Genomic DNA, 12,326 nt, shown 5'->3' with positions numbered 1-12,326 from the left:
CCTGTAGCCAACACTCGGAAAGTCTTCGACACACCTCCCCAAGGAGCCCCCAGCGCAATGTAGGATTTAATGTACTTGTCTTTCCACTCCTGGGGTTGATGATTGAGGAAGTAGAGTGTGTAGAGATTTCCCATACTGTGCGCTATCAGGATAATGGGACCACCATACTGTTCGTACATGGACTCAATCATCATCTGTAGATCCTTGAAATATTGGCCATTTTCATCTAGAGATAAAGACAAGAGAGAGAACTCAATGTGCTGTTCAAGAACAAAATCAGATGTACATTTCCCTCACACATGGCCCAACTGAAATGATGTACAGCACAAGAATGTGACTCCTCTTGCTGGAGGGGAAAGAAGTCAGTGAAGAGGGAATGGAATTTATCAGTGGGAAATGATGACTTCAGTCTTCTGATAGTCATTTGGCAGAAAGTTGAACTCATCCACATCTTGATGTCAGAAAGACCATCTAACAACACAGTCATGGGGTCAGGGGAAGTGGTGGAGAGGTAGAGCTGGGTGTCCTCAGTGTACATTTAGAAAGTTTCCTTGTACCTGCAGATTCTCACTGAGGGACTGTAAGTAGATAAGGAGGGGAGCTGTAGGTAAATCCTCACTGGACTCTGGAAGTGACTGTAACCGTAGGAAGTCATTGCTGGAACTGTCAGTTGCACTGGGACAGGTGGGAGTTGGGACCTTCATTCCAATTTTTTGAAAAAAGGCATGAAAAGCAGGGCAGCGCTTGGTGTTCTGCAAGGGCCAGAGTGTTGGTTTCTATCAGATTGAGAGTTGCACATAGGGATTTCCACCCTCAACCACAACATATAGGCTGGTGCAATGAACTCATCAGGTCGATCACTGAAACGGACGGATGGTGGGGAGGAAGGGGGGGGGGCAGGGGAGAGATAAAGGAGCGAGTGTGAGCGAGCAGGAGAGCGAGTGTGAGAGAAAGAAATAAAAAGAGAGCCACTGAACTGAAGGAGTGCTTAACCTCATCCTCTTTGTCTTTAAAGTAAAACAATAAAAGAATATTCCCCCCCCCCCCCAAGAAAAGCTATAAATCAACCTCCACCTCCGTATAAAACAAGCTTAAATTCTGTCCCACGTACGACACACATATAGAACAGGCACAGGAAGCACGTGACCATAGACCCCAATCTTATCTCACAGGTGGTTTGAATAGAATGCACCATCACTGGCTGACCTTGGAACCCTGCCAACAGAATGGAAAAGACTCCACAATTACAATGTTCTATTTATTTTGAACAATGTTTGTAACTGAAAAATATAAAAATGAAAGATTTTAAATTTTTTTTAAAATTTGGAAGCAAAGGACTGGCTATCTCCACCCATCAGGCCGGTCAAATAACCGAACTCTAGCTGGAAATTACGTCTTTAATTTAAAATATATTTCAGCTACAAATGTTACTCAAAATAAATCTATTTGTTGGGACCTTTCCATCGTGTTGGCATGGTTCAAAGGTTAGCCAATGGGAGGAGGTCCTCAGTAGTGCATAGATGAGGTCGCTCAGCTCCTCAGTCGTTCATGGGTACAATGATACTCAGGCAAGCTGCTTCCGTTCAGCAGGTCCTGCTGATGCTCCCATCATTCGATCTCAGGTTGGCTTAAGCTTATTGCACCAGGGAGGCATTTAGGAGAAGAGACTAACTTACAGAAACAGAAGTTGATCAATTTGGAAAGCTTTTCCTGCAATAAATTATTTCCCAATTTTTCTTCTCTTCCTGTTTTCTCTGTCGCCATGCACCACATACCATCCCTTAATGAAGCAGCCAACCTATTCCCAGGTCTCTCCCAGTACACAAAGACCACCCAGGATGTCTTACTTTTCCTCCCTACCTGTAGACAAGTGTCTGCCTTCACTCAGCATCTTCCTCGATGATCCAGCCAAGACTGAGCATATACCGCCTGGATGAATCACAATTGGAAACCTGGGCCCAACCACTGACAATAGCCTGCAGCACCACTGCTGTATCTTTGGTCAGACTTGGCCATAAAAAGAAAAAAACTGTCCCCTCCTTCCAGAAACCCCAATAACCTGTGACTGCACCTTTCTTTGCTCAGACTTCACTTACTGGGTGCTCGACGCCAGTCATATGGAGCGCCACGAACATCTTCATCTCTTAAATAGCCCCAGTCCACCAGATATTTCACCAAAGTATAGAAGTAAATTCCTGTAGAAACAAGATAAAAACACAGTGATAGACTCCTTTGAGGTGGGAGCCAGTTACTCTTTGGCTTTGGCCGAGCTGAAACGAACAAAGTACCTCAACCAGTCTACAGTGACTCCAGTGCGTTTCTCCATCCCAACTCCAACCCTTCATCATGCCTTTCTCCAACAAAGCAGAAACTCAGTGAAAGCGAGAAGACAAGGTTGTAGACAAGTGTTGCAGAATGCACAGGGCATGGCAGTTCTGGACCAGGTTTATTTCCATCAGAGTTAGAGCTGAAGGCACTCCCCACTGTGAAGATCTTGACACTTCCCTGGTGGAGATCAGTTTCTGGACGACAAGGTTTTGTGCATACACCGCTATTGGCAGGAATCCAGGGTCAAACAGCAGAGGTCAACAGCATAACTACTCAACACATACCTTATCTATAGATTAGGGAAAAATAAAGTTGCCACGCAAGTAACTTCAAGAGGTCTTTGTTGCAGTAACTTCTGTACTTAAGCTCTATGTACACTCAATCACCAGCAGATGGTGCAAAGTCCACTACACTTCAGTTGGTTTGTTCTGCTTGTGTTGACCAATTAAAGTGTATATTGTCTTGAACTCTCCCTCAAAAATGCCATGCCAAAATGTTTTTCCCAGAATAATAATTCACTCTTTGTAAACCTACTTCTCTACCAGTATCAAATACCAATACAACGAAACAAGGTCATCAACATGAAACGTTAACTGTTTCTCTCTCCTCAGATGCTGAGTAGTGAGGACAACATAGCAAAGTGATTCACCACAACATATCCTGGTTTCTTTGGAGTTCCAGTAATTGATGTTTGCCGGTTTGTGTAATTCCTGTCACAGGGTGAGGGCCTGTTGTTTGCCATTGTCACGAGGCGATAGATAGAGATAGAGATAGATAGAGAGATTATGAATGAATTTCTGGTTTCATACCAATGCAATGGTGTTTGGTACTGAGTGGAAAGCAGAGTGAAATAAAACTATGTCCTTTCATCTATGGGAGCTGTGTTAAATCCAAAACATAAAATTGGTGGGACGAGGGAGAGCGCTTTTAAAAAAAAAATCTTCTGTATTTTTGCATTGGCTGTCAGTTTCTTGCTTGGGGGAAGAGTATATTGGGCAAAACCTTCCTCAGCCCGGGGGGAGTGAAAGAGGGGAGGCAGTGGGTCACTGACTGTTCATGGAATTTTTTAACCTCAAGCTATTGGTCTAGACCTCAGGAAGGATATATTGGCCTTGGGGAGGGGGGGGGGGTGCAGCGCAGATTCCCCAGAATGATATCGGGGCAGAAAGGGTTACATTATGAGGACAGGTTGCATAGACTAGGCTTGCATTCCCTTGACTATAGAAGATTAAGGGGTGATCTAATTGAACTGTTTAAGATGATTGATGGATTTAATCGGGTAGATGGAGAAACTATTTCCTCAGATGGAAACAAGGGGGCGTAACCTTAAAATTTAGAGCCCCACACAAAAAGGTAGTGAAAATCTGGAAAACTCCCCCAAAAAGTTGTTGAAGCTCAGGGTCAATTGAAGATTTCAAAACTGAGATTAAAAGATTTTTTTTTATTAGGCAAGAGTATTAAGGGTTATGGAACCAAGGCAGGTAGATGGAGTTAAGATACAGATCAGCCATGATCTGACTGAATGCCAGAACAAACTGGAGGGGCTGACTGGCCTACTTCTATGTGCTCAGTTAAAGGCAGTCACATAACATGAGGTACAGTTCCATTGCAATTAATCGATCTTGTTCCATCACATGAACAGCATCACCTACAGGTCCAATAACCTTAAAATCTTGATACCATTCATATTCTTTTTTAAATACAGAAGGGCTGGGGAGGAGAGGAATTCAAATAAAGGTGACAAACATGCTGTCACAGGCCGGCCTCTGAGCTGCATGAAAACACACACACACAAAAACGACAAATTAATTACTGGAACTCAAAAAGAAACCAGGATATGTTGTGGTGAATTGGTTTGCTGTGTTGTCCTCACTTGGGTCTCCACACATTGGGGTCCATAATTAAACCCACACATATCTCCTCCTCTATAGTTTTGCTATAACACATTGGTTAAAGATAGAGTGTTTATTTTATTAACATTAGCAACTACTTAATAGATAAGAATATTACCTTCTATCTGTGGAAAGGTGCCACTTTAAGTCAGATAAGGGCTGTGAATTTTTAATGCTTTATAGCTGATCACCAGATTCAAAAATTTTAATTGAATGATTCTTAAATAACTTCAAAAGTTCCAAATTTTAGTTTCAGGTTCTTTATAAATGTGTTTATACATTTAACACACTGAGGAAATCTTCCTCCATAGTGGATTAAAGTTAATTCACCAGAAACAGTAACAGTTAATTCACTGAGAATGTAACCACCAACTGTACAGAGCTAGTACTCGATCAACTCCCCTGCTGTTAAAGTGACCAGCACCTCTTGTACGTAACGAATAATAAACTACTTTGCCATTTCAATTTCCATTCGCTTAACACATTCATTCATTGTGTTCAAAATTATGAGGGGTTTTGACAGAGTAGTTAGGGAAAAACTGTTTCTACTGGCAGGGGGTTCAGAAACCAGATGAGACAGATTTAAAATAACTGGCAAAAAAACTAGGAGGGAGCAGAAGAGAATTTTTTTTTAAACTGAGTTGTTACAATTTGAAATGCACTGCCTGAAAGAGTGGTGGAAGCAGATTCAATAGTAACTTTCAAAAGGGATTTGGATATGTACTTGAAGGGGAGAAATTTGTAGGACTATGGGGAAAGAGCAGGGGAATGGGACTAATTGGATAGCTCTTTCAAAGAGCCGGCACAGACACGATGGGCCGACTAGCCTCCTCGTGCGCTGTAGGATTCTATGATTGAGGGCTGCAGGTAGTGTGGCTCTCAGGCTCCTCCAGTTCGGTTGCATTCAACTGGAAACAAAGTGATGCCTTCTGACAAGAATTATCTCCAGGCTCTGCTGTCTTCCTGATGTTATATGTGGGTTTGATGGAGCGGCAGGGCTCAGCCACAAAAAGCTTAGTTAGTCACGAGCTCATGACTTCTCTTCCACACTGATGCACTGGACATACTGGGAAGGAATTTATTGAAACAAGGCACTGACTGCTCTGGAAAAACATTAGGTCGTTTCACAAATCGACCTTTCCTAAATCATTGACCCAACCGTTAAATTTTTAAAATATGATTTTATTTAACAACTTGCATTTATATAGCAGCTTTAACATAGTAAAACGTCCCAAGGCGCTTCACAGGAATGTAAATCAGACAAAATGTGACACCGAGCCAGATAAGGAGATATTAGGACAGGTGACCAAAAGCTTGGTCAAAGAGGTAGGTTTGAAGGAGCCTCTTAAAGGAGAGAGGGGTAGAGAGACGGAGAGGTTTAGGGAGGGAATTCCAGAGCTTAGGGCCTAGGAATCTGAAGGCAAGGTTTCCAATGGTGGAGCGATGAAAATCAGGGAAGCGCAAGAGGCCAGAACTGGAGGAGTGCAGAGAGCTCGGAGGGTTGTAGGGCTGGAGGAGGTTACAGAGATAGGGAGGGATGAGGCCATGGAGGGATCTGAAAACAAAAGGTAATTTTAAAAATAGAGGCGTTGCTGGGCGGGAGCCAATGTCGGTCACCCATCACTGAGGTGATGGGTGAACGGGACTTGGAGAGAGTTAGGATACAGGCAGCAGAATTTTGGACTCCTACAATAGGGAAGGAGAATAAAGCTGTTTTTACACTAGATTTAATGGCACATTAGGGCCATTCGCTCCTCACACTCGGGTCTAAAGCAGCTAGCAGCAATCCCAAGAAAAACTTGCTTGGATGCTTTGAGTCCAACTGCCAGGAAGACCCACTCTCTTTAAACCGGGACCTCTTGGTGGGTGGCCTTAGTGAATCAGACAAGTTTGCCATGGGGCTGCCGCCATTTTGAGAGCCCCCGGACATCAGGAGCTGGCGTTACGAGTGCGCTAATAAATTCAATATCAAAACTAAAACTGTTCTTTTAAGAAAAGCACATCACGTGGCTCAGCTGGTTAAAGCACATTACACTGACCTGGGTTTGATCGCCAGTCTCTGCTGAGTTAGCCCTTCTCAGCCAGTGTCCACGAAGGGCTGCTACAAATAGTCTATCTCCTCGGGTTAGGTAGGTGGATAATCAAATGAGGAGAGGCCCCAGCTGTGACACTCACTGCGGTTGAATAGATTGCTAAAACGCACTGTTTAAGGCTCATGTTATGGCCACTTGGAGGTGGTATGGGATGGTGGCTGGTGCCATGACAACTGCATCACAGCAAAAGGCAATGCCTTCAGCAAAAAGGGGTGGGGAGGGGGGTGGGGGAAGGAAGGAGAAAATTGGTGGTAAAAGGTCACAATGTCTTTTCAATTCAGGGATCTGGGTCCAAATCTAGTGCAGGTTGAGACATTTTCCATGAATGGGGTCGTTTTTTGTAACCTGGGTCTTAGGAGTTTGATGTGGGGAAGCGTGAGGTCATCTATTTTGGATCGGAGAAAGACAATCGGAATATTTTCTTAATGGCGAGAGACTAATAGCTGTGGAGGAGCAATGGGATTTGCACAAATCACTAAAAGCTAGTGCAGAGGTACATAAAGTAATCAAAAAGGCTAATGGAACCTTGGCCTTTATCTCAAGGGGGTTGGAATACAAAAAAGTGAAGTGATGTTTCAGTTGTATAGACCCGACCTGGAGTACTGCGTTCAGTTTTGGGCACTGCACCTCAGGAAGGATATATTATTTCTTGGCCTTGAAGGGGGGTAGTGCATATTCACCAGAATACCAGGGCCTAAAGGGTTAAATTATGAAGTGGTTGCATAAACTTGGTTCGTATTCCTTTGAGTTTAGAAGGTTAAGGGGTGATCTAATTAAGGCGTTTAAAATGATAAAGGGATTCGATAGGATAGATACAAAGAAACCATTTCCTCTGATGGTGGAATCTAGATCAAGGGGCACAATCTTAAAATCAGAGGTAGGCCATTTTGGAGTGAAATCAGGAAGTACTTTTTCACACAAAGGGTAGTGTAAATCTGGAATTGGCTCCCCAAAAAGCTGTGGATGCTGGGTCAATTGACATTTTCAAGACTGAGATCGATGGATTTTTGTTAGGTAAGGGTAACAAGGGACATGGAGCAAAGGCAGGCAAATGGAGTCAAGGTACAGATCAGCCATGATCCAATTGAATGGTGGAACAGGCTCATGGAGCTGAATGGCCTACTCTGGTTCTTATGTGGTACAAAACTGTTCAACAGGATCTTTGATATGGGTAAAGCAAAATTTGACACTGGTGTAGAAGGTAGTCTTTTGAGGCTGGAGTAAAGATACGTTGTTGGGGCAGAGTAGAGGCAATGTTACTCTGCATCTGGCCTGTGCTCCTTGGAGTTGGGAGTGTTTCAATGAAAAAAAAATTCTACTTTCTGTACTGAAAGCCCTCACACCAAGATGACCACAAAATTAGCCAGGGTGCCATTGAGGGGTAAGGGCGAGAGAAAACACCTAAACAAAGTGGCCTCTCTGATACACCAAGCCACAAGGCATTGACACATCAATAGGACAAAGAGTCATCCTTACAGATTCCCACAGGAAGATTGTGATCTGAGCAAGAGCGTGCGAAGCAGCCATTTAGCAGATTCCTTCCACTTTGGTGCAGATAGAACACTCTAATCTTCAGATGATTACAGGGTCTCTTGGCACAAGAACAACAGTTATTCTTACTCTTACAAGACAGTTGGCAAACAGTTACTATCAAAATTAAACTTGGAACACTGCATCACCCAGGTTGATCACACTGTCCTTTCATCTCATTTGAATCTAGATTGAAGTGATGAAAATCTTCTTTTTCTTTGCTGGCTGTAAGTATTCTACATGAATCCAGTTTGAAGTAATCACAGACAATGTGCCCACATGTTGGCTCCAAAATGGCAATCTTAACCAATTCTTTTGGCATTTCTGAGTAAGAACATAAGAATATGAGCAATAGGAGCAGGAGTAGGCCATACAGCCCCTCGAACCTGCTTTGCCATTCGTGGCTGATCTTCGACATCAACTCCACTTTCCCACCCGATCCCCATATCCCTTGATCGCCTTAGAGTCCAAAGATAGATCGATCTCAGTCTTGAATATACTCAATGACTGAGCACCCACAGCCCTCTGACGTAGAGAATTCCAAACATTCACAACCCTCAGTGAAGAAATTTCTCATCTCAGTCCTAAATGGCCGACCCCTAATCCTGGGACTATGCCCCCTAGTTCTAGACGTTCCAGCCAGGGGAAACGTCCTTTCAGCATCTACCCAGTCAAGCCCCCTCAGAATGTTGTGTTTCAATGAAATCACCTCTCATTTTTCTAAACTCCAGAGAACATAAGTCCATTCTACTCAATCTCTCCACGTAGGACAACCCTCTCATCCCAGGAATCAATCTAGTGAACCTTTGTTGCACCGCCTCTAAGTCACATATACCCTTCCTTAGGTAAGGAAACCAAAACTGTATACAGTACTCCAGGTGAAGTCTCACCAAAGCCCTGTACAATGGCAGCAAGACTTCCTTACTTTTGTACTCCAACCCCCTTGCAATAAAGGCCAACATACTATTTGCCTTCCTAATTGTTTGCTGTACCTGCATGTTAACTTAGTGTTTCGTGGACAAGGACACCCAAATTCCTCTGAACACCAACATTTAATAGTTTCTCACCATTTAAAAAATATTCAGTTTTTCTATTCTTCCTACCAAAGTGAATAACCTCACACTACCCCACCTTATACTCCATCTGCCATCTTCTTGCCCACTTAACCTGTCTATATCCCTTTGCAGACTGTGTCCTCCTCACAGCTTACTTCCCCACTTACCTTTGTATCAACAACAAACTTTGATACGTTACACTCGGTCCCTTCATCTAAGTCATTAATATAAATTATAAATAGTTGAGGCTCAAGTACTGATCCTTACAGCACCCCACTAGTTACAGCCTGCCAACCTGAAAATGACCCGTTTATTCCTACTCTCTGGTTAACAGACAGAAAACAATCATCTATCCATGCTATTTTTTACCCCCAACCCTGAGTTCTTATCTTGCTTAACAACCTTTTGTGTGGCACCGTATCCAATGATTCTTGAAAATCCAAATATACTACATCCACTGGTTTCCCTTTATCTACCCTGCTAGTTACATCCTCAAAAAACTCCAGTAGATTTGTCAAACACTTAAGAAACACTTCCATACTTAAGAAAAGACATACTTGCTCTCGAGGCAGTACAAAGAAGGTGCACTCGGTTAATCCCGGGGATGAGGGGGTGGACATATGAGGAGAGGTTGAGTAGATTGGGACTCTACTCATTGGAGCTCAGAAGAATGAGAGGCGATCTTATTGAAACATATAAGATTGTGAAGGGGCTTGATCGGGTGGATGCGGTAAGGATGTTCCCAAGGAATGGTGAAACTAGAACTAGGGGGCATAATCTTAGAATAAGGAGCTGCTCTTTCAAAACTGAGTTGAGGAGAAACTTCTTCACTCAAAGGGTAGTAGGTCTGCGGAATTTGCTGCCCCAGGAAGCTACATCATTAAATAAATTTAAAACAGAAATAGACAGTTTCCTAGAAGTAAAGGGAATTAGGGGTTATGGGGAGCGGGCAGGAAATTGGACATGAATTTAGATTTGAGGTTAGGATCAGATCAGCCATGATCTTATTGAATGGCGGAGCAGGCTCGAGGAGCCGATTGGTCTACTCCTGCTCCTATTTCTTATGTTCTTATGCTAACACGATTTCCCTTTCATAAAACCATGTTGACTCTGCCTAATCATATTATGATTTTCTAAGCGCCCCATTACCATGTGCTTAATAATGGATTCCAACATTTTCCCGACGACTGATAGCAGGCTAACTGACGTGTAGTTCCTGGTTTTCTCTCCTTCCTTTCTTGAATAGCGGGGTTACATTTGCGACCTTCCACGATTATTGCATTACCCTGGCTACAAGCTCCTCTTATTTCTTGATTAATATGCTGTCCAACAGTAGAACTACTGTTAGGGGGCCGATAATCTACTCCCATCAGAATTTTCCACCCCTCGTTATTTCTCATCTTCACCCGTATTGATTCTACTTCCTGATCTTCGAGCAGAGATCCTTTCTCACCACTGTTTTTATGTCATCCTTTATTATCAGGACCACCCCACCCCCCTCCTTTTCCATTTTGTCTGTCTTCACAACAAAAAAGGAACTAAATATACAACCAAGTTCCAAAAGAAGAAAGTTATGACATCAAAAAAGACCATGTTATTCCAACTAACAGCTGCTATTTTGAAAGCCCTGTAAATGTGAGATTGGATATACTCAATTCTAACAGGCCAGGAGGAACTAAAACAGCAAAGGCACCCACAAGCAATCTACAGATGTAGATTTATTTTTATAATGGAACATATAACCGATGAATTCTGATGTTTAAAATATAATGAAGCACATTCAGAAAATGAATCTGAATGAAGTATGCACACGAGATTTGGATAAACAACACTGCACCATTTCTATTTGCGTAAGTAATTGGGGCAATCAATGTGATAACTTGCATTTATATAGTGCCATTATCGTAGTAAAACATCCCAAGATGCTTCCCAGGAGTGTTATCAAACAACATTTGATGCTGAGCCAAACAGAGAGATTAGGACTAATAAGGCAGGTTTTAAGAAGCATCTTAAAAGGAGGGGAGAGAGGACAGAGATTATTCCAGATCTTAGGGACTAGGCAGCCGAAGGCACGGCCGCTAATGGTGGAGCGATTAAAATCGGGGATGCGCAAGAGGCTAGAATTGGAGGAGCGCAGAGATCTCACAGGGTTGTAGGGCTGGAGGAGGTTAGAGAGATATGGAGGGGCGAGGCCATGAAGGGATTTGAAAACAAGGTTGAGAATTTTAAAAATCGAGGCATTGCCGGACCAGGAGCTAATGCAGGTCAGCGAGCTCAGGGGTGATGGGTGAACGGGACTTGGTGCGAGTTAGGATACGGGCAGCAGGGTTTTGGATGAACTCAGGTTTAGAGGGAGGAAGATGGGAGGCTGGCCAGGAAAGCATTGGAATAGTCAAGTCAAGGGGTGAATGACACTGGCAATATACACATTTACAGTAGTGAAAACCCATGTGATAATGGTGCTTTCAGTGTGTCTACTGCCTAACAGCCAAGGTATCTCTTAACATGGCCAGTCTCAGTTCCTCCCTGACCTGCTTCTCTATGATTATCACTGTTAATTCCATCTGGATCAGCTCCTTTCTTTTGTGCTTTGCTGTATTTAGTATCTTTGATCTGATTGACTGTCTCCTGTTTTCCTCAACTTTGTTAAGGAGGCAGCCTTGGCTCAGCAGTCGCCTCGCAGTCAGAAGGTTGTGGGTTCAAGTCCCACCCCATGATTTGAGCAAAATCTATGCTGACAATCCAGTGCAGTCTTTCGGTGAGATGTTAAACTGAGGTCCCATCTGCCCTCAGGTGGACTTAAAAATCCCATGGTACTAATCGAAGATGAGCACCACAATTCTCCGGGTGTACTGGCCACCATTTACCCCTCAAACAACAACTAAAACAAATTATCTGGTAATTTAACTCATTGCTGTTTGTGGGCCCTCGCTGTGTGCAAATTAGCTGCTGTGATTCCTTATATTACAAGGACTGCGTTTCAAAACTATTTCAGTGGCTGTGAAGCACTTTGGGATGTTATGAAAGACACTATCTATAAATACAAGCTTTCTTTCCATATAGCTTGCTCTGCATTTTCAACAGCTCTACACTCCCATCCCTTGGTTTCCCCTCCTCCTCACCCGTCGCTCTCTGCTCCCTTGGCCAGATTTCTTTCCTACCCCTCAGTTTCTGCACCCTCTGCCTCCACTCATCCTCCATTTAAAATAAGCTAGGACTATGTAAAATAATTTTAGGGACCTCTGTAGCCAGCACTACAAATACTGAATGGTATCACACTTTTTTTTTTAAAAGCACCAATTAAATAGAACATGAAAAAAATGGAAAGTTTTGACATTTAAGACCCTTTTCTTCCCCCAAAAACGTTTTATCCTATGTTAGGGTTTTGGCTACATCTTGATACTATTCACTCATGCCCAACACACAAG

The 12,326-nt window shown here is 43.1% G+C and overlaps 1 protein-coding gene across 1 annotated transcript in view; it reads right to left on the bottom strand.

Moving 5' to 3' along the window:
- pla2g15 (phospholipase A2, group XV) overlaps positions 1 to 12,326 on the bottom strand; it is a 51,684-nt gene that overhangs the window by 6,498 nt on the left and 32,860 nt on the right. The window contains exons 4-5 of the mRNA XM_067997759.1: positions 2,097 to 2,195; positions 2 to 226 (exon numbers count right to left, since the gene is read on the bottom strand). Coding sequence (XP_067853860.1) covers positions 2 to 226; positions 2,097 to 2,195 — 324 coding nt within the window. The remainder of the gene's footprint in view (position 1; positions 227 to 2,096; positions 2,196 to 12,326) is intronic.

This window comes from Heptranchias perlo, chromosome 16 (genome assembly GCF_035084215.1).
Source record: "Heptranchias perlo isolate sHepPer1 chromosome 16, sHepPer1.hap1, whole genome shotgun sequence".
Taxonomy (NCBI): Eukaryota; Metazoa; Chordata; class Chondrichthyes; order Hexanchiformes; family Hexanchidae; genus Heptranchias; species Heptranchias perlo.
Note: the sequence above shows the minus strand (reverse complement) of the source record. Positions and strands in the feature narration are given on the sequence as shown.